The sequence below is a fragment of the Paramisgurnus dabryanus genome, chromosome 6 (assembly GCF_030506205.2).
Source record: "Paramisgurnus dabryanus chromosome 6, PD_genome_1.1, whole genome shotgun sequence".
NCBI lineage: Eukaryota > Metazoa > Chordata > Actinopteri > Cypriniformes > Cobitidae > Paramisgurnus > Paramisgurnus dabryanus.
In genome coordinates this window covers 22490376-22512577 of record NC_133342.1, presented here as the reverse complement: position 1 = coordinate 22512577, position 22202 = coordinate 22490376, and the positions used below count along the sequence as shown (strand labels likewise).

Genomic DNA, 22202 nt, shown 5'->3' with positions numbered 1-22202 from the left:
TTTAGTCAAACATGTGGTTAACGCCTCCAGACGTCTGTGCTACCTGTTTTCACATTCAAACCCATCTCTCCCAGACGGCCAAAAAACTCCTGAGCACACGACAAAGTGAAAGTGCATCATCTGTTCCTCACTTAGATCATCTGTTATTCAAATCTACATGTGCTCTGTCACCTACAGTATGAGCCAGAGACTCAGGCATTAATGGACGCTGCAGTCTGTCGTGGGATATTCAGTATTCAAATGATGCCGAGGTCATGGGGTCCAACTCATTATGAGTAATGAGAAAAGCACATTTGCATTGTGTGTAAAACATTTGTGTTGCTGTCATTCAACGCATTGGATTTTAGGCCTGTCCGTAAAGGGCCAGCAATAATAAACAGCTGCCAGGTATCTCAGTTATTGCATTGTTGCCGTAATTGCAGTGATATTCCATAATTCAATTATGGAAAGTTAGTTCAGAAAGCCAAGCAAATAAAAACCTGGAGGCATTGCAATGATTTACAGGGATATTTCATTCGAGGGTCTGGTTGAAAATATGAAAAGGGTGTTTTTAAAAATTTGCCACCTGTGAAATTTACTTTAAGTGAGTCACCTTCATGTGGTATTTGCATTTCATATATTACATGTCTCTACAGGGGAAGGCGGTCTGATTTAGAAAGTCAACAGGTTTAAATTTCAAGGTAATGAACTAAAGTTGAGAATGATAAAAAAGAAAACTATCTTATTCCATAAAGTAGACTTGCTCCGTGTTTTATGACATTATTAGATTTCTAAATATTTAAGAAAAAAGTTAACCTTACAGCAGAACTTTTTTAATATAATTTTCTTTGACATACCTCCAACAAATGACAAATGTGACAAATGTTTAAACAGAACAGTAGAGACTAACAGGAGAAAGTAAATTTCAACTTACACTTACCTCATTAGAAACCTGACATGGTTTAATTTTTTCAAGGGAATGACTTATTGATAAAAGACAAATAATAACAATTTACAATAGCATTAGAGCACTATAATTTTTAGCATTTATTAATCTTTGTTATTAATCTTTGTCATTTTTATTTTTGGGTAAACTATCCCTTAACAAATAATGTGCCACAGACATGACGTATTTTTATAAGCAAAACACGGAGAGGAGTTTTTAGCAGCACTTCTGGTTCCAACGTCCCGAAGTCAGTGGGTTTTTAAATGGGGTTTTGGTTAATCACCTTAAATAAGTTCTTGGGCTTAAGCCCAAGATGTTTTTATGTTTGACATAAAACACATCAGTAATACCCTTTTACGTGTCTTAAAAAGGGTGGTTTGCTAACTAAGTTGCTACTTGGGACTACTGTTGTGGGGGTCAGGGACTTCCCCATTGCAAAAAATAACTTTCTTTCTTTTAATATTTTTGTCTTGTTTTCAGTAGAAATATCAAAACATTCATAAATCAAGATGTATTTTCTCGATGAGCAAAATGACCTAAGAAAATAAGTCAAATTTTTAGATAAAACTATACAATTTAAGTGAATTTGTGCTTAAAACAAGCAAAATTATCTGCCAATAAGGTGAGAAAATTTTGCTTAAATTAAGTGTTTAAGAAAAAAGAAATCAGATTTTTTTTTTATCACCCCATTGTTTTTGCTTGTTTTAAGTTTAAATGTACTTAAATTGTATATTTTCTGTCTATAAACTTGACTTATTTTCTTAGGTCATTTTTCTCATCAAGAAAAAGCATCTTAATTTAAGAATTTGTAGACATTTATGAAACAACACAAAAAATACTAAGTAAGAAAGTCATTTTTTGCAGTGTTTAAATTGCATCACGCATGAAGATCTCAACCACAATGTGTGTGTCCTTACCAGGGAACATGTTTTTAATAAAGTTTGAAAGAGCTCTCAGAAATACGGAGCCCCTAAGGGGACATGGAGCAAAAATTAAATAAAGTTTAGTTTCGCGTGCACAAGTGTTCGCACGTCTAACTTTCGCGTGCGCACATGAAACTTTCGCTTTCACGTGAGCACGTGAAACTAAACTTAAAAAAAAATTGCACATGAAGGTTTTGCGTGAGCATGTGAAGCTAAACTTTCGATTTTTTTACTCCATTGTCACATTAGGGGCTCGGTACAAAAGCTTAGTGGTGATGAGGTTGAAGTCGAGTGATTTAGTTTGCTTGTAGCCTCAGGTTTGCTTTTAATTTCTAGTAAACACATTTAGACTTCAAAATTCATAAACGTTGTGTTCATCTGTAAAGATTATCTTATTAGACAAAACATGAAACTGTCATAAACTTTTGTTAAACACAAAGCTTGTTTTTTTGCAATAATCCAAAAGTTTATGGGAAAATTAATGGCTTTTTGTTGAGAGAACCAGTGTCCAGCTGATGGCTGGTTCACACAGCAGGATAATTAGGCCTATTTTAGCCCCGATTCGCCCCTTCCGACAATCTTAAGGATGCTCCGATAATCGTAAAATAAACTGATCAGATATTCTTGCCGTGTGTGGTGTGTTTAGACTGCTCTCATCTACTCGGAAGCACCTCGGGACCGCTCCGATCTCAAATCGGGGATATCCAACATGTTGGATTTTTTTGGCCCGATTTCTTCTCGTGTGTGGTGTCTCCCAGGGACAAACGAGCATGCAGCCTGTGGACTGTGAAGTGTAGCCAATCAGAAAGCGAGGTGACGAGGAAGCGAGGATGTACCGGTGTCATGTAAACAAAATCACGGGTAACAACAACTCACATCCATATCATGATGTAGCAAGTATAGTCCATGCTCCCGTTGTCTTGTCTCCGCTTCTTTGACCATCGCCTTTTCTTTTGAGAACGTTTTTTGTCGGTTAAAAACAAACTGTTTTTAGCAAACGGGGCTTCATTACGTCATAACTGTTTTGAAACGTTTAGAAAATCCGATGGTTAACCACTAGGGGGAGTTTATCCCAATGACCAGTGTCTGATATGTTTAGGTGAACTCGGGTCAGTTTTATTATGCAAGTTCATAAAACATTTATCCGATCTAATAACACTACCATTTTGTTTACTTTTTTGTTTATAGACAGATTTAATGTGACAAAAATGTGAATAATTAAAAGGGTAGTTAGTTTTAATGATTTGTTTGCCCTAAATAAAACTAAATAATTAAGCTTTAAACATATTTTAATAAAAATCTTGCTATTATTTTGTAAAAAAAAAGTGTAAAATGTTTGGACATATCTGCTTCTACACTATTTTGACCAGTAGGGGTCGCCAGCGTGTGTGGTGTTTTGAACTGCTTCGAAAAACTGAATAAATTTTCGAGGCAAATGGTTCAATTGATTCGAAGCTTCGAAAAGCTTTGTTTCTCACATCACTATGTTTTGTAAGGGCACTCATGGTGTATGTAAATATAAATCGCTCATTCTAAGGTAATAAAACATAACAGTTCATTTTATAAGGTCTTTATGCATATTATATTAAAATTCTGTCATTATACGATCCTAAAATGTACACACTGCACCTTTAAGAAATTTTGCTAATGTTTTGTTTGGCGGTGCGATAAATCCAGCCTACAAACAATCTCTGCCAGACAGATACAAATCAAAGTTGCTACATTCTGTGAATGACCCTGGCACAGAAACGAAAAGTAATTGTTTCTGATCGAAATATGTGGTTATTTAAGTTCTGCCTGCGATGCAATTTCAGCATGCTGACAAATCTGAGCATCTCAAAGCGACGAGGTGACACATGTGAAAATGTGCCATTAAGCTGGCAGGTGGCTCAATTATCCTCTTCCCAGCAATTAGGCAGCTCACATCGTCATCTTCAAGGGCATCTGCAAATATGTTTTCTCACTTGTTTTCCAGCACGATGAGTCAGTCGCTGCCAGCATCATTTTCCCCCAATTGTTTCCAAGGCCGATTATGACATTTTACAAAACTACAAACTTCCGGCGTCACCCCTAACAACTTGTGGATCACGGGCCGGCTTTTTGTTTACACCCTGCCAACGGCAAATATCGGACAAAACTGCCTATTTGCACTTGGCAGAAGGAAAATGTTCACACCATCCCCCGCACACCATGCCGATCTAGCAAACAGCAGTTTAGGTGGAGAATGCTGCACTGGTAAACTAAGGCTCATTTTATCTGTCTGATTTAATGATGTGTTATTGTGAGACGTGCGTGCTGACCCCAGAGGGGCCGCGGAGGAGAAAGCTCTTCTGCGCTTTGTTTGGAATGGTGTTTGTGATCCAAAAAGATGGATCTAATCAGAATGTGGTGAGAAGGTCAGGTGCAGTTATGGCCGTACGCTAGTAGGATGCTGTAGCCACGCTCTTAAGTGCACCAACCGCAATCCTCTGAGCTCTTAAACGCGGCGAGCTGCTGTCGCAGCACATTTGAAAACCCCTCTTGAGATATAGGCATACTGAAATAGCAGCTACTAAATATAAGTATAAAAAAGTTCATGCGATCGAGTGGAAGCCCTGCCGAGTGTGCCGGAGGGAAAATGATCTCTGTCCCAATTGCACTGTAATTGACTTTATGACCTGATCCTCCTCACAAGATCTTCCTGTCTTTGACCTCCAGAGTAATGACAATATTCACCCAGCATGGGTGATGTGTGGCAAGCCACAGGCATCGGATCTGACCATCTGCACTGTCCAGCAGAGCATCCAGATTCTCATTAGAAGCATTGAATTCCTTAGGATATCTCCATGGACCGCCAAAAGTCCATTTACTGTCTGATGCACACTGCTAAACAAACTGGTAAAAAAATAGTTGCTGCCTAAAATCTTTTATTTAATAAAATTGGCAAAATGTGCAAGACTTTTTTTCTATTTTATAGTTTTTACTATTGTATATATTTTATGTATTGACTTTGAATTTTGCTATAGCTTATAACAACAATTTGAAATTATGTAATTTGATAAATAACATAAAAACACATGTTTATATATTAAAACATATTACTCACCTAAAGGATTATTTGGAACACCTGAATTTCTCATTAATGCAATTATCTAATCAACCAATCACATGGCAGTTGCTTCAATGCATTTAGGGGTGTGGTCCTGGTCAAGACAATCTACTGAATTCCACACTAAATGTCAGAATTGGAAAGAAAGGTGATTTAAACAATTTTGAGCATGGCATGGTTGTTGGTGCCAGGCGGGCCAGTTTGAGTATTTCACAATCTGCTCAGTTACTGGGATTTTCACACACAACCATTCCTAGGGTTTACAAAGAATGGCGTGAAAAGGGAAAAACAACCAGTATACAAATAGTTAAAAGAGGCTACAATTTGCACAAGCTCAACAAAACTAGACAGCCTGGTCTGATGAGTCTCGATTTTGGCGTAAACAGAATGATGGATCCATGTTCTCATGCCTTGTTACCACTGTGCAGGCTGGTGGTGGTGGTGTAATGTTGTTTTTTGGCACACTTTATGCCCCTTAGTGCCAATTGGGCATCATTTAAATGCCACGGCCTACCTGAGCATTGTTTCGGACCATGTCCATCCCTTTATGACCACCAGGTACCCATTCTCTAATGGCTCCTTCCAGGAAGATAATGCACCATTTCACATAGCTCGAATCCTTTCAAATTGGTTTCTTAAACATGATAATGAGTTCACTGTACTAAAATGACCCCCACAGTCACCAGATCTCAACCCAATAGCATCTTTGGGATGTGTCGGAACGGGAGCTTCGTGCCCTGGATGTGCAAATCTCCATCAACTGCAAGATCCTATCAATATGGGCCAACATTTCGAAAGAATGCTTTCAGCCCTTGTTGAATCAATGCCACATAATTAAGGCAGTTCTGAAGGCGAAAGGAGGTCAAACACAGTATTAGTATGGTGTTCCTAATAATCCTTTAGGTGAGCGTATATAGTGAACATGTAAGTCCAGGAGTAACAAAGAAACTACTTAGGATTCAAAAGAATCAATAAAAGGAGCTAATAAAGAATTTATAAAAAATATTTTTTTATCAGAAATTGCCTACTTCCATAATATAAAAGTATTTGAAAAACAGTAGGTGGTAGGCAGCTCTATTCAAATGTTAATACATAAGGAAAACAGTTGTTCCTTGTGGTTTTATTGCAGCTCGTTATAATGCTTGATTCTGATTGGCCAGTCGCAACATTTGCAGGTTTGTTATAATTTTGACAGAATCAGTTTAATATTATACAAAAATTTAATATAAATTTGATAACATACATGACATTATATTTACAAATGATTAAACCAAATAGTGCGATTGTAACATTTAAATGTCTAAAAACCGAAAGTAAATAGGTTTTCCTCATGGAAGGTCTGCGTTTGTTAAAAATGAGCAAATAAAATATTTTAAATCAATATTTAATGTTCCTTATCTTCCACGGTAAATAGCCGTGTAATTTGCGGGACAATGTACAGGCAGCTGAATGTTATCACAAAATAAGCCCCTTCAGTGTGATACAAGACCCTTATTTCTTATTTCTGCGATAACAAGCAGCTGCCTTATCCCTTACTTGTTTAACATCATTCAAGTAAATGGCTCACTTGTTGTTATGACGACGTATTTCATGTGATGTTTCAACATGACGGATGTAGTGTCCATTCATACTAGATCCATATTAATTCTATAGAGAATGATTGAGATTTTTTAAAGACCCATCTAATTCTTGACCATAAGAAGCTGCAATGCAAACAAGGCATTACCAAAATGTAAAGTTTATCTGAGGAATCAGCAGCTACAGGTGATGCAGGTTGTTTATGTGCTACTGTTTATATTATAATTACGTCTGTATAGGACTTTGGTTAACACTCGTACATTATTTTTAAGTGCTCTATAAATAAACTTTGACTTGCCCTGACTTTGACTTGTCGATAGGACCTTCAGTACTGATGTCCAGCATGACAATAATCCAGGCACTTAACCCCTGGCAGCTCCACAGTGGTGACAATTACCACACTATAGCGGCTCTGTGAGCAGATAAAATCCACTAGACAGAAAAGTAAGAAGAGACCTTTCAATCAAACAAATTAAACATACACAACAAAACCTAACAAGCAACTGAAAAGAGTTTTCGATTGAACGAGATTTCACCAGCAACTGACGGGGTTCTTAGTCTAATCTCCTGTCCTCAAGTATAGATGAAGAGATTTCAGGATTTAATTTAAGTCCCTATATGCAGACAGGTGCTTCATAAGGGACATTTGTTTGGAACCCATCTGTGGCTCTCTGCTGCACGGCTTGTCAGACCACTGTGAGTTTCACACACATCACTGGATTAGAGAAGGTTAGCTGTAAATCACAGGAGCAGAGAAGGGAAATGGGCAGATGGGAGAGAAGAAGAGGCCAAAAATAAAAATGAGATAACCTGACAGGTACCTTCTGCACGTTTATCTTAAATGTGCTTGAGTGGTGGTCAGAAATCTCTGTGGCATTTTCATTATAACAACTTGTATTTTTAGTCAAGCTCAACAGATTATTTGAACTTCTGCATTTAAAAAACAAACCAGCTGTCATCGTGTTTGATGGTTGTTACACTAAGGAATACCTAAAAATCATGTTTAACATGCGTGTACTGCATGTTCAAAAGCACAACGGCACCCTCTGCTGTTCATCCACAACTCACACAACTTCAAGTCAAACATTTTTAATTGACAATATTAAATGAAACAAAACACCTAAGAAAGTCTTAAAAAGTATCGATTCAAATATTGACCAAAAATTAAGCTTAAGATAATGAAAGCTATTTTCCAAATGACCCTGTTTGGCCTCACTGTGTGTTTATTCTTAACCTAAAACATTTCTTTTTTTGTTAACTTAACTACCCGCGGGTTTAACGCTCACCTTAAAAACATCCACGGCGCTTCAGTCTAATTAAAAAAGCAGGCTGCATTCACACGCCACATTATTCCAGAGTGTGTCTTTGCATGCAAACAAGCCTCTGCATCTTAGCTATTATGATAATTGGGAATATGAGCTCAATAATGAAGAATCCAAAACTAATGTCAGTTAATGACAAATGTGCACCTCTGCAAGCAGATGGCATCAAGGCATTAACACGAGTCAAAATGATGATCCATGAGAGCCAACCTAATGCACCACAATCAGTTATTATTAAGCAGCATCCAAATGAGTCTTTTCAATGTGAAGTTTATAGCTTATGCGTTGCTGTAATTTGTGTCTTTAAACTACATTTCAATAGCATGACTTGTCAATCTAAAGCAGCTGAACAGAATTCCATATCGGTACGGAGAACCGGAAAAGCAAAGAATAAAAGTTATCATTTGCCAATAATGAGAATGCCATTCTGCCACTAGGTTTTAAGTTCAACTCACCCTTTGTTCATTTTAATTGGCAATAATTAAAATATTCAACAGGTGACAGGCACACAAGGTCGCTGAGCTTGGCCTTGGGTCCTAGGAAAGGTAGAAAAATGCGCTTCTCTTGTGGATCAAAGCCCTGTTTTATACAAGTAAATGCCACTGAGTGGATGACATTTAACAAGCAGTGTTGTTTTGTAAGAACATGTCAGGGAAAAGGTCAGGCAAGGTGAATTTATAGTTCAGAGTGGATCATTGTAAAGGGCGAGGAGGTGATTTTCATTAAGCCTTGTTAATTACATTTAAAAAGCGTAATTTCATGTCAATTGCTCCTATACCCTCTTAGGCAGCATAGTGGTTTTAAGAAGAATGTGTGATGACAGCAAGCCATTTACACATATAACTTCTGGATGTGGGTGTATAGAGCGTAAAAAAAGTTGTTTTATACTTTTTATCTAATTAAAGATGATTTTTAAAAACTAAAACTCTTAATTACCTGTTAAAAGTAATTAGAAATGAAAAGATGGCTTTTAATTTGTTTGACGTGCAAAGCCTACCTTTTAGGTCAGCGAGTGTAATTCAGATTCAATTTACAAGATTTATTTAAAGCACATCTTCACACCAACGAAACTCTTTCAAACTAAGATTTACTTTGTGCTAACTGTATTAAAGAAAAACTCAGTACTATTCTAAACATTAGGTAATGAGGGAAACTTTGTACTTATATTAAGGAGGAGATAAGTTTATTGATTTTGCCTTAAATGAACTGATGCTGCTCTTATAAACTATAGCTTGTGTTTGCCCCCTAGAGTTTAAACTATGTTATTACAATAAGTGATGCCTTTGTATTTCAATCTCTATTATGACCCCAACATGACTGAGCTTCTGTGAATATATATATATATATATATATATCAAAGGTATTTTCCTTGAAGTAAAATCAATATGAGCTTTCCCATAAAAGGTGTACCGGTGAGACACAAATCTGAGGTCCATTTTTCAATCAGTCTGATATATATATATATATATATATATTAGGTGCAGTTGACAAAATATACATAAATTAATAAATAAATATCTATATTTATTTATTTATGTATATTTTGTCAACTGCACCTAAACCTGGTTTTATAACTTAGATGGCAAACTGCATATTAAGCTGAATTTCAAAAAAATGTTTGACAATTTTAACTACAGAATAACAAAAAAGTTTGTATTTTACATTTTAACTCAAAGTGTTTTTTACAGTTTTATGCTATAAGTATGTAGTGTATGTTAGACCTGAGATTTATATACATTCACACAGTACCACTGTTTTGAGTGTACATCATGAGGTAAACCTTACATTATAAAAACCGAAGAAAACAGCATGCTGGGAATCCACCAGATAGATGCTGACAGACGTTTAGTTAAAAACCACGTAGTGTAGAGAGTTTGCGCTACATGCAGCTGTGCCATGCTAGATCAGTGAAGGCACAAACTGGTTGTAAAGCTCAGTTAAACCGAGAAGGTTGAATTCCATCTTGAGGTCATCAAGTGATAAAATGTCTTTTACTTCAAATGTTGACATTCTGTAAAAAGGGAAAAACGATGTACGGTTGAGTATTTATAATATATATCATACAAATTTCAGTGTTAAAAGAAGAGCATGCAGTGCATCGTGGGCCTTACATTATCTTCTCCTCTGTTTGTGGGATCTCACAAAGGACACTCATCATCTTCTCTTTACAGCGTTTCCCTGATGAATCAACATCAACTTTTACAGTCTTCTGAAGGTGGATGTATTCCTGTAGATAGTCAGATTTAGCATGTATTCTTGCATCTAAAGAATGCATGCACTCATTAAAATAATGACAGTGCTTGGGATTCAAATACAATTTAAATTCCACCTGAAAGGTGAAATAAAAAAGTGTGCTATAATGTTGCAAGAGGGAAATAGCAATCAAATGTGCAATTCTAAAACATTACAATAAGTATTTTAAATGCACTAGTGGGCTGCTTTATAAGTATGGCATGGATTTCATTTGTTTAACTAGCAAAGCGTGGAACTAGCAACTAAACATCATAGGTTTGATTCTGTGAAGCAAATGGCTTTGGATCTAATCTGCCAAATTAATAAATAAAATGCATTTTAATCCAATGATTGTGAATATAAATGTATTTAGTCATACTTTAATATTTTCCTTTGTTCCTTGCAGCAAAATCAATATGAGCTTTCCCATAAAAAGTCTACCGGTGAGACACAAATCTGAGGTCCATTTTTCAATCAGTCTGATGTATTTTGCTTTGGATCTCATATGGTCCAAATGTAGTAAAGCCGTCCAGATTTCTTCTTTCATTTCTGGTATGATCTCAGCTGAATGGCAGCTTGTTGTTTTGATTAAGTCAGAAAAGTTTTCCTGAAGCCAAACAATTAAGCCATGGACCATGGGCTCTGCTGGAAGTGACCGGGCTTTGTCCAGTAAACTGTGTCTCAGCTCATGGCACTGTTTCCTCGATAAATGGCTGGAACTGATGCTGATATCTGGAGGATTGTTGGGGTAGTCAGGTGAGATGTGAAAAACCAAGCTAAGTGGCGTTTTCTCGTTGTTTCTCTCTATCAGTGTTTGGATGCGGCACACCAGTCCCGCATCAGCTGCATATAACATTTGACGTGTCATATTTTAATAACATACCATTTATTCAAACTTCATTGCCTTATTATGCAAAACAAAATAAATTAATAAATCAAGTGGGTCATTCCTACTATTCGGTGCCATTTCAGGGTAGTAAACTTTCCATATACATTTTATTTTAAATAATAAATAAATTTGCATGATTTCATAATTTCATTTTAAAGAGGGTTTATTAAACTGTAATAAAAATATTTTATATGATTTAATAATTTTAAGTCTACCCTGGAAACACCGCCGATTAACTTTAAACACAATGCTAAAACTTTTGTCACCATTTTAATCTTAAAATGAATCTAAAATCTAACCACAACTAATGGTGCAGTAAACCTCACCTGACTCTTCAAGCAGCTCGAATTCATCAAGTCCGCAGTATATGGCTGATAAAACGGACATTTCGTCAGACGCCTCTTGTGACATTTTTGTAAAACGCGATGTTTATGTTTACTTTATTAGTCTGCATCTGCTATTCAAGTGCACATTTCTTTCATTCGCGTGAAGCAGGTTTGTTTATGTACTACACAATTATTTTCCGGGTAGAAATACTCCTACAAAAACCCGTTCCGACCGCGTGCAATGTTGTGCTGTAAATAAATCATTTTCAACAAAGGTATGAACAGTTAAAATGACATACATTTCTTTGCAGAACAAACACCTAAAACAGTCTAAGGTTACTGGCATTTACTAAAAGTAGCTTGTTAAAGGTCTGCCAGACTGCAATCCTGGTTTTCGGCCGTTATCAGCCGGCCCACCTTGAGAAGTTGAAATAGTGGCCAAAACCACTCGGAACAAGATTGCTTAATTAACTTTCCCAGTTAGTTTCCCATGTCATTTTAAACTTTTACAGCAGGGTTGTAAATTAAAACTTATATTAGGGTGAATTGCCCTAAAGTGGGTACATTTTTAATGTCTGTGAAATGTGCTTCCTATTTGATGATTGCTCCACCCTCATATTTGACTGAACATTTAAGAGGTCATGTTAGGTTTTTTTGTGATGCCATAAATTTACAATGTTTTTTTGGGGAGAACTACAAACACTTGACCTTAGGTGTCCTCCATTATGCAGTGTCCCACAGTGGACTATTTAATTAAAATTTTGGATTTTGTGTGACGTTTCATGCAAATGTCTGGTAAATTCAGTATTTAAGTATTTAATAAGGAGATATTGTCAACAAATGACTTTGCAGAACATATGTAAATAGCAAAAATGCAATAAATTAAGAAAACTCAAAGCAGATTATTTACAGATTCATTGAATTCAAAATAAATACAAAATTGAAATTGTAAGGCTCATTACAATAAATCAAACTATCACTGTAGATTCTTTAAAAGTCAACAGAAGAAACAGATGTGTACAAATCCCACTGTATATTTAGTTTTTGCTCTCATAATTATGCTATTGTACATATTTGTTACTTTCTTATTTAACAAACTAAAATGTGTTATACATTTGTAACAGCACACAGTGCCACTTTGACATTCCTTGCTAATGTCATTGAAAGAAGAAGTCTCGAGAATATGCACATAACAATCAGTGATCACATGAGGTTGCTGATTTGTTTTCCACTTAAAAAAAAAAAAATACTTTTATGGACTGAACTGCATTATGAGCAAATAAATATGATATAGATCATAAAAGATTTCTGTTGAGATGGTTCATGTTGAGGTCCAACGCCACCAGGCCACTTTCATACGATCCCAAACAGCCCCTAAGGAATCAAATGCCGGACGCACATCTAGGATGGTGTGCTTGGGTACCTGGGCACCATCATAGTAGTCTATTACATATCTGACTTCTTTTCCACACCGATTAATAATCCAGTCATGTCTGTCAAATGGTAGATCATGCCTATAACACACAAGACCAAAAACACCATATCTGAGATGATACTCTACTACATAAATCATATATTTCCTAACAGAGGCATCAAACAGAATTGCAATCTTTGTTTCTGAGCCAACAGAACCGACTAGGTTGGAAATAACATTGGCTGCACTAATGGTGTGAGTTTGGGATGTCTGACCTAAAGCATACAGAGTAGGTTTTTGAAATTTTAAACATTATTTTTTAAATTCTCTTTGTTGCCCCTGGCAGCACAAAAATTTCAGCTTTTAAATATACCATCACTTACCCCATCCAGTGGCGAAACCTGGCTCTGGGTGAAAAGTCTTTTGCTTTGCCACCAAACCTTAGAAGAGACGGTCCACATGGGCATTCTCTGTGGAAAACAACAGTGGAAAATCAAGAATGGTGTACTGAATAGCAAATGAAAAGACGTAGTTGTATTTGGCATGCAAATTACTTGGAATGGAGTTTCTCCCATCTCAAGATTTCTTGCCATGCATGCTCATTATTCTGGTTGTGAATCCTGATTATGTTTGTCATGTCTTTCTGACCGATGTCATCTTTGTTCCAGCGCCATCTGTTGAGGATTTAATAGTAACATACATAACAATTAGTTTATGATACTATTTTGTCAATCCTGGACAATATTCTCTAGCAAATAGGGCAGGACACATGTAAAAACTCACCCTTTTTTTAGCATGGCATTCCAGAACATCTGCTCCGAAGGATAAACCCAATTCTGCTCAGACCCAGCACGAGGGATGGTAGATTCCTCTCTCACAACAGACAGGAAAAACGGTTGACTGGGTGAGGGTTTCTGGTTAGGTGGTGGCATCTATACAAAACAATGCAGAAATTAGTCTGGATGTTAATGGTATCAGTACGTTTATACATCATGTTTACTTGAGAACAGGTTTAGGGTCAGTTTACCGGACAGGGCTTTATCCTAGTCCCAGACTAAAATGCATGTTTGACTTACTGAGCTGCATGTCTTCATTTAAAAAGCCCTTGTATTGACAATCTTAGCATAAATCACTGCTATTGTTTTGTCTCAAGATACACACTTTTTTGTAAAACTTACTTAAATGTCCTAATATAAATAAGGCCTAGTACTAGCTTAATCTAAACCCTGTCTGGAAAACCGCCCCATAAAGTTCACATAAAAAATGAAAAATTTGAAATTTATGTTATTCTAAATTTGCATTACATCCTATATGGACACAAGAAGAAGTTTTGAAGAAATATGCTTTGTTTGTTTTGTACATTGAAAGTAAATGGTGACTGAATCAATGATAGTTATAAATGTATCATTCATTTATTAAATTCGAATGGCAGGCATACCATATTTGCAGGATTAATGTCTGACATAGTGGGTTTGGCTCCGTTGGCAGCTCTCATAGGACACTCTACAAATTCATAAGCCCTGTCCTGATGTGCTGGTACATCTGGTGCTTTCTTCAGCTGATCATTACCAGACGCAGATACCTGATGCATTGGACATTCTGATGGAGGAGCATCTGTTGAAGATGTTAAAAACAAGCCAGTAGGTAACTTGAGAAGGAGTATGAACATCAACACATGACATAACTTTTCCAACTGGATAACCAATTATTTTAATTAATAAAGTCTCACGTTTTTTAACATCTTGATGCATCGGACAGCCCTGTGGTGGAGCATTGCCTATGTCAGACAACATGATGCCCTCAGCCTTAACGGTACCTGTAGGGCTGGACATGGTGTCTCCTGTTAGCTTCCCAGAAAACAAATTGACCTATTTAAGAGAAATAAAACGTTATTTTCAGTCCAAATTGTTGTAATATACCGGTATATGAGTTATCTGAATGCATACCCCCTCGTTTTATTATAGGGCATGTCATTAACATGTTTTATATTTAACACTGCTGTCACTGTCAGAATAAAGTGGTTGAATAAAAGCCATTTGTTTTCTGATATCCCGAACCCAAATGTTGCGTTTGTGTAACGCAGTATTTATTTCAAAAGAGTGCTTTTTTAAATTGTGAAACAAATGTTACACATCTTCCCAAAATCACAAGAACAAAAAGCAAAAATCTGTCTGTCCAGGTTGCGCAAAAAATTGTTATGCTGATCTGTATGAACCGTACATGTGCAAGACATTACTGATCAAAGACTAAACGCAGGATAAAACTAATAAATACTTACCTTCCACCTCTACTGTCAATGTCGTGCAGTGGAAACATGCCTCATATCCCATGATGCTCTGGGTCGTTACATCACGTCGTCTGCCGTCAGCAGATCTATACTGCCCCCTATGGGCCTGGAGAGTTTTATATAATTTTTTAAACGCTTAATAATATTATAGTAGTAAACTTTTATTAATTAAACTATTTATATATTAATTCCTGTTAAAAATTGCAGCACAACATTTTAAATTCCTTTTTTTTGTCACTGCCTCAGGAAATGCACAAAAACACACTGTTTCTTTGTTTGTGTGATTATGGGAAAGGTTATTTGAGGTAAGAATTAAACTTTATATTAAGTTACCATTTGAATTGAAATAGTAATGCATACAGTAACGTATTAGATGATACATTTTCAAGATATGATGATTTTATCTTGTTTTTTGATAATTATTTATTAATTTTCTGTATTCCTATTTGTTATATATTTGTTCAACAAATGCATATTTTAATGTGTAAGTGTAAGTGTCTGTATTATACAGAGTATTGTCTACAATGTGAAGTTAAAAATAAAATAAAATATCTTGGTTTTAGTCAGTTATCTTTTGACACAATAATATGATTATCTTGATGGCATGTTCATGTGGGAAAACCTCAGACCATTGTAAGCAACAATATAATATGTGTTTCAATGAAAAAAAAAAAACATGTCTATAGTTACATACATTTTCAACATAACAATATTTGTAGAACATTTTTTATTTAATATTTAAGTAATAGTTTATAGTTTTTTTTATTAAGGAACATATTTCTGATTGACATCATTAATTGCTGTTCCTTACATTGAACATAAAGATAAAGACAAAATAATTGTAAATACCTGAAAAAAGCTTACATATTATAAACATTATTAGTCATTATTTTGACTCCAACAATCAAACAAAATTCTACAAGCAAATAGCTTATACATTAAAAACATATAATTTGTATAACCTAATACAATTTTCATTACATACATAATTTTATCCATACATAGTATACATTTTATGTACACATGCTTCTTACATACACTGACTTGTAATACTGCTACACTTCTGAGAATACTCAGCATATTTCCCATATTCTACAGTACATGTAACTTGTATTTCCACAAACTTTAGTTACTATTGGCTATTACAGTACAGTATATGTTTTTCGTGGCACATCACTATATTGCAGTCAGTACTGTTTAACAGGCAAAGGTTGTGTACAATGTACTCTGCGCATAAACAGTTTATTTGTGAAATAGAAAATGTGCTGTTTTTTGTTGATAGTATTCATAAAGGCAAGTTGGTCGATCTTAATAGCAGCTTCATAATAGTGCAACCACAAGTATTGTCCTGATCTCATGCCACTTAATCACTTAAGAGCCCACATTTAAAGATATAAGTCAAAGAAACAAAGTTCTTAGCTAAATGACTTTTCTACACACAGATAATGATGTCACTGGATCACATCAGTAAAACTAAAATCCAGGGTAATTCAACAAAGGACCTCCAGGATCAGGTTGAAAGGGATGAAAGATGGAAAGTTTGTGCGCTTATGTGTTTGGTTCTGTTTTAACTTCTATTTATGTCAGTCTGTTTATCCATTTCATTTCCTGTGTTTCTTAACCATGCAGAATGAAGGACTTTCAAACATCCACGAATGATTCTGCGCATCCACATGATGTTCATGATATCCAGTGATACGCTGGAAATAACCCAGGCGCTTCGCCCCCCTAGGGGTAGCCGGTAGAAGTCATCTGTGCCGAAGACTGAGTACATATGGCTGTAGTACACTGGAATGACTGAAATCCTTACCAAGAAGAACACAGATGCCATGGCAACACCGTTAACCAGACTCGGTTTGGAAAGTTTGTGATAACCCAGCATATGAAAAAACCAACTGAAAAAAAGATAAATGAGCTTTTAAATAATAAGCTGTTACATTTTCTGTGGAAAAACCTGCTTATGTTCTGTCTCAAATGGTGCACTGTTAGATACCCTACTGTAAAATCCAGCTTAAACTGGTGAGCTGGTTTTAGCTGATCTCCCAGCTTGGTTTTTGCTGGTATTGCTGGTGTAGCAAGCTGGTCTAGCTGTGTTTTGGTCACTTTTTAAGCTGGTCTAGCTGGACTTAGCTGGTCATGCTGGAAGACCAGCTGACCCACCAGCTTGACCAGCTTTGCCAGGCTGGGATGACCAGCTTAGACCAGCTACTGCCACCTTAAACCAGCTTAAAACAGCTACCAGCTTATCCTGGTCTTTGCTGGATTTTTCAGTAGGGTAAAGAGGTACAAATACTGTCAATGGGACTCCACCGTTTAAAAAAGGTCCTAACATGGATCATTTAGATCAGAGATGGGCAACTTTAGTTCTGGAAGGCCTGTGTCCTGCAGAGTTTAGCTGCAACTAGCCTCAGCACACCTGCCTAAAAGTTTCTAGTATGCCTAGTAAGACCTTAATTGGCTGCTTCAGGTGTGTTTATTATGGATTTGAGCTATACTCTGCAGGACACCGGCTCTCCAGGTCCGAAGTTGCCCATCCATGATTTAGATAGAGCTACATTATGAGGTACCAATACGCACCCTATAGGAATACTTTATAAAAGGGTACCGCCCCAATGACAATCTAGCTTGGATTAAAATGGAAGCTCAGACTAGTCTAAGATGGTCTTTTTAGTATGATTGTATATTTTCATTTTATATTTAATTTTACATCACTTACCGCTGGTTCCAAAAGGGGTGGAGAATTCAGAAAGCAAGCGGAAATTAGCGAAGTAAGGCAATATCCCTTGGCTCTATAAAAGAAAATATAAGACCACAAATTTACCTTAAAAAACTTGATGAAGTAAATGTGAATTAGACCAACTGAACACACAAGTCATTTTCGAACTCACTAGTACATAGTAGTATGCATAAAGAGCAGCAAGATGGTGTAAGACAAAATACTTCTCTCCAATCGACTCCCATGAAGTAAACATGAGCAGAAGATCTGAAAGAATTAAAGAATATGATCTTTGGTGATAACTGGTACAAACAAAATAAACATTCAGTTAAGATACCTGACGTCCACTCACCTGAGATGAGGTAACCTGTAGTAATGGCCACATTTAGTTTAACCAGTGTGGCATCTCCCCTGTTATCACAAATCACAAAAAATAGAATACATAAGTTTTTTAACATTTTTAATTTCTAATAAATTAATAAAATCTAAAAAGTATAATTTATGTCCTACTTTTGTTACCAAATACTATTGTACACCAAAATCAGCCTATAAGATTTCATTTTAGATGCCTCTACCTAATAAGCTAAAAACAGAAAAACTTCACTTCCATGTTGAATTTCTAGAAGTTCAAGTTGTTCCATAACAGTAATGGACTGGGTCTTTAAATCCTCACCAGACCGGGTCTTTCTGGATAGGTTCATCAAATACATATATGTAGAGACAGAACAGTCCCACAACCATGGCGTGGAGGGTTGAGACTATCCTTAAACGAAAGGAAAAGCCATAAAGATCTTCAAGAACCAGCTTCGGGTTAACAGTGAATACAAAAACTACATGCATGATGAGGCTGACACCTGGAGTTCCATTCTGTCCTTTGTGTGAGATTGAGCTTAAGGAAGCCTTTGCAGAAGTGCTGAGATACCCAAGGGCTACCTCTGTGAAACATCCACTGGAACCCAATAAAGCTTCCTGTTACCAGCACCTGCAGGCTGAGAGGCTCCATGCCTACTGAGCCCTAGAGAAGAAAAGAGAGATGGAGAGCAAAGCGTTAAGTCTTAAAATCCATCACCTCACTGCTCTGGAGCACTCTTTAAGACTTAAATAAAGTGTTTCTCACTTCAGCAGACCAGTTGCGAGCACAAAAGCCCCAGTCTTCAACTGTGTTGCCGCAGTACCTCTCTACTGCCAGAGTATACAAAACCATTTGCATATGTGCTGACACAGCCACACAACCATCCAGAGGTCAGACGACTCAAATGCGTCTCAGATTGCTTTATCTGATGTGATTATAGCAATATGCATGGTTTGTGCTGGCGAAAATGCATCTCAGTGTTGAATGAAAAATAGAGTTGTGTGTTTGCCTTGCAAATATCTGTATCTTGTGCTGATCAAATATGGGATAAGACTAGAGCATTTACATATGTTGCATAGTAACAATACATTACTGCAGTGTGGACATTCGACGTACACAGCAGAAAATCAATAAATGTGATCAATGTAGGACTGTCCTGCTCCACAGGGGCATGATGACCACTCCCCTATTTCACCCTCATACCCTTGAAAATGGAATCAGACTTCACTGTGTTTGATATTTGATATCTTGGTAGGAAGTCAAGCCAGTATTCAGTAGTGAACTTTACTGAATCATTTATTATGACAGATCGGTACAGTATAGTCGAACAGGAAAGCAAGCAAGAATTAATAATTGTATACTTTTCTGTGATTCATTCTAACACAACACCTGCACTTTGACAGAAACTATTTATACACAAAAAATGCCCTTTACTTTGGTAATTGTAAATATTACATGCATATTTCCAGGAAACCACAAATACAACCAAATATCACACATACTCTAAGACTTACCCTGTCCATTTTCAAAGATCCATGTTGAACTGTCCATGGAGAGGACACATGAATCCAAGAAACGCTGAAATTATGAAAACAAAAACAGGAGATCTGTAAATTTCACATGTTCACTGTATAGGCATCCTACTATGGAAAAGATTAGTGATGCTATTTCAACCCCCCTCTCTGCATCTCTCTCCATACACTATTCACACTGTGCTTTCTCTGGTATGCAGTGATCCTGTGTAATGTCTGAATCCTAAAAAAAATCCCATTACAAAGGTGAACCACTAGATGGAGTAAGACATTCAGTAAAGAGAATGACAACATAAACAGTCATTTTGTTTTTTTAAACAAAGTCGATTTATAACGTGTTGACAAATGAACTCCAGACATTCAAGAGGTTTGCAGGCAGGCTTGCCAGGTCTGTGCAACAAAACCTGTCCAAACACAGACACTATCGATGAAAATTGTATTTAATTTGGACTTAAAGTTATTTTTTTTATTTCCTGACCCTTAAAGGGGACATTTCATGAAAATCAGACTTTTCTAACACAGTTTCCCAGAAACCATTTTCTGCAAGCATGCGAAAAATAGGTCATTGAAATTCGCCTCCCTTTGTGATGTCAGAAGTGGATAATACAGCCCCTTAAAGGGATAGTACGGCCAAAAATGATATTAAACCAATGATTTACTCACCCCCAAGCTGTCCGAGTTGCATATGTCCATCGTTTTTCAGACAAACACATTTTCGGATATTTTAGAAAATGTTTTAGATCTTTCAGTTGATTAAATGTAATGTTACGGGGTCCACCCTTAGTCCACGACCTTCAAGTCCAAAAAAAGTGCGTCCATCCTTCACAAATTAAATCCAAACGGCTCCAGGATGATAAACAAAGGTCTTCTGAGGGTAATCCGCACGGTGTTGTTGTATTTAAAACTTTATTAACGAAAATAAATACCTTCCGGTAGCGCCGCAATCTTGGTCGCGTCCGCATTCAGGATGAGAGCTTACACAGCCTACGGAGGCTACTCTGCTGCTGCTCTCCGAATTTGTCATACGTCACTAAGAAAAGTGCGTACACTACGCTAATACTCTCTCCTGAATACAGTGGAGTCTATGGCGGAGCTACCGGAAGGTAGTTATTTACGTTAATAAAGTTTTAAATATGGATATTTCTACAACAACACCGGGCGGATTACCCTCTGAAGACCTTTGTTTATCATCCTGGAGCCGTTTGGATTTAATTTGGACGCACTTTTTTTGGACTTAAAGGTCATGGACTATGGGTGGACCCCGTAACATTAATTTTAATAAACTGAAAGATCTAAAACATTTTCTAAAATATCCGAAAATGTGTTTGTCTGAAAACCAATTGACATATGCAACTCAGACAGCTTGGGGGTGAGTAAATCATGGGTTTAATATCGTTTTTGGCCGAACTATCCCTTTAATCTGCACTATACAACCACGGCACTGTTATTTACTGCAGAGATCAGCTCATTTGCATTTTAAAGAACACGCCCAAAACGGCACATTTTTGCTCACACCTACAAAGTGACAATTGTAACATGTTATAATAAATTATCTATATGATATTTTGAGCTAGAACTTCACATATGTGCTCTGGGGACACCAAAGATTTATTTGACATCTTAAAAAAGTCTTGTGAAATGTCCCCTTTAATTCTATATCATAAATACCAAGCCTAAATCTGACTTATTCAAACACAATTTTTTTTATTTAAACTCTCACCAGCAGTTAGTGGAATGCATGCTCAAATTTAGGAGGGGTTAGGGTCTTGCCTTGCAGCTTCAGGTAAGAATGTCCCACCCCCTTTTTAAGCAGTGTTGTTGTTAAGTCTGTCTGTTGTGCCTGAGGGATAAGCAACAAGGCATTCCTGTTTGATTAACAGTTCATGCAAGTTCTGTTTTTTGCATTTGAAAATATAAAGGTGGCAGATCTATATTTACATTAAGTAACTAATCTTAGTAGCGCACTTTTTTAGTAGAAATCTGCAAAGAAATATAGCCTATTTGCAATCATCCATTGATTATTTTACCCCATGAGTAAAACTTTTTAAGCATACTATTATGTTAACTGTACTCTTATGTATAACAGTGTTTCATAAAGGAAACTTTTTTAAGTGCACCTTTAAAAGAGAGAATCTGTACTATCACATTGCTTTCACAAAGTACAGTATATGGTTTACATAACAGGATGCTTGAAACACAGCATGCTATAAATGCTGACAATGAAATGAATACTCCAGACAGTCTTATGGAGACACAGGGACGTGGGGAAATTCTGTTGCTGACAAAACATTCCTTCTCACACCTTGTTGAATGAAATATTAATTGCCTGATGTCACCTGTTGATTTATTACAGGACGCCATTTATAGACAATACAAATGTTTGAAAAGATTTTATGTAAACTTTTAACACCCAGTCAGTTATTTTGTATGCCAAACACTTTTAGTATGCAAATGTGACACTAACCCACATGCAAATATTCATGTTAGTACTCAGGGTTAACCACAACACTTCAATAAAGTGGAAATGGGTTTTGTGCTTGTAAATTACATGAATTCCTGTCTTAATCCAGACGTCTGGCAATAATCTTTTGAATGGGAAACACACATTGTTTTCCGAC

The 22202-nt window shown here is 36.5% G+C and overlaps 3 protein-coding genes across 5 annotated transcripts; all 3 read right to left on the bottom strand.

The window, feature by feature from the left end:
* Nucleotides 1-7659: 7659 nt before the first annotated feature.
* Nucleotides 7660-11460, bottom strand: rwdd3 (RWD domain containing 3). 2 transcript variants are annotated; one of them, XR_010541793.2, is made up of 5 exons: nucleotides 11284-11460; nucleotides 10448-10911; nucleotides 9948-10063; nucleotides 9622-9847; nucleotides 7660-8372 (listed from the first exon to the last, which is right to left on the bottom strand). XR_010541793.2 is itself a non-coding variant. In XM_065276104.2 (4 exons), the coding sequence occupies exons 1-4, from the start codon at nucleotides 11366-11368 to the stop codon at nucleotides 9736-9738; spliced, it is 777 nt and encodes a 258-aa protein (XP_065132176.1). In that variant the 5' UTR covers nucleotides 11369-11460; the 3' UTR covers nucleotides 9388-9735. The 2 variants fall into 2 exon arrangements, 1 of the variants encoding a protein (XP_065132176.1); XM_065276104.2 differs by lacking the exon at nucleotides 7660-8372 and having other exon boundaries at nucleotides 9388-9847.
* Nucleotides 11461-12177: 717 nt separating this feature from the next.
* On the bottom strand, nucleotides 12178-15063 carry hccsa.1 (holocytochrome c synthase a). Of its 2 annotated transcripts, none has more exons than XM_065276102.1 (7): nucleotides 14976-15063; nucleotides 14427-14565; nucleotides 14136-14311; nucleotides 13481-13629; nucleotides 13252-13371; nucleotides 13081-13167; nucleotides 12178-12797 (listed from the first exon to the last, which is right to left on the bottom strand). In XM_065276102.1, exons 2-7 carry the CDS (start codon nucleotides 14527-14529, stop codon nucleotides 12605-12607), a joined length of 828 nt encoding a protein of 275 aa, XP_065132174.1. In that variant the 5' UTR covers nucleotides 14530-14565; nucleotides 14976-15063; the 3' UTR covers nucleotides 12178-12604. The 2 variants fall into 2 exon arrangements, with proteins under 2 accessions (XP_065132174.1, XP_065132175.1); XM_065276103.2 differs by having other exon boundaries at nucleotides 14514-14565; nucleotides 14976-15030.
* Nucleotides 15064-15766: 703 nt separating this feature from the next.
* LOC135766705 (TLC domain-containing protein 4-B) lies at nucleotides 15767-19720 on the bottom strand. Its single transcript, XM_065276105.1, has 7 exons — nucleotides 19567-19720; nucleotides 18555-18715; nucleotides 18374-18463; nucleotides 18053-18111; nucleotides 17873-17967; nucleotides 17697-17773; nucleotides 15767-16879 (listed from the first exon to the last, which is right to left on the bottom strand). The coding sequence occupies exons 1-7, from the start codon at nucleotides 19573-19575 to the stop codon at nucleotides 16552-16554; spliced, it is 819 nt and encodes a 272-aa protein (XP_065132177.1). The 5' UTR covers nucleotides 19576-19720; the 3' UTR covers nucleotides 15767-16551.
* Between the last annotated feature and the right edge of the window lie 2482 nt (nucleotides 19721-22202).

Excerpts from the sequence above, each read along its gene's own strand:
- rwdd3 (XM_065276104.2), bottom strand. The coding sequence starts at position 11,368 with ATGTCACAAGAGGCGTCTGACGAAATGTCCGTTTTATCAGCCATATAC. Across the intron at positions 10,912-11,283 it reads CGAGCTGCTTGAAGAGTCAG|CTGATGCGGGACTGGTGTGC; the intron begins GTGAGGTTTACT and ends TGTTATATGCAG. Across the intron at positions 9,848-9,947 it reads CAAACAGAGGAGAAGATAAT|AATGTCAACATTTGAAGTAA; the intron begins GTAAGGCCCACG and ends CCCTTTTTACAG.
- hccsa.1 (XM_065276102.1), bottom strand. The coding sequence starts at position 14,529 with ATGTCCAGCCCTACAGGTACCGTTAAGGCTGAGGGCATCATGTTGTCT. Across the intron at positions 13,630-14,135 it reads ACATTAATCCTGCAAATATG|ATGCCACCACCTAACCAGAA; the intron begins GTATGCCTGCCA and ends TGTTTTGTATAG. Across the intron at positions 12,798-13,080 it reads AGGTTTCGCCACTGGATGGG|GCATGATCTACCATTTGACA; the intron begins GTAAGTGATGGT and ends TGTGTGTTATAG.
- LOC135766705 (XM_065276105.1), bottom strand. Across the intron at positions 17,968-18,052 it reads TACAGGTTACCTCATCTCAG|ATCTTCTGCTCATGTTTACT; the intron begins GTGAGTGGACGT and ends TAATTCTTTCAG. Across the intron at positions 16,880-17,696 it reads CCTTTTGGAACCAGCGGTAA|TTGGTTTTTTCATATGCTGG; the intron begins GTGATGTAAAAT and ends TCTTTTTTTCAG.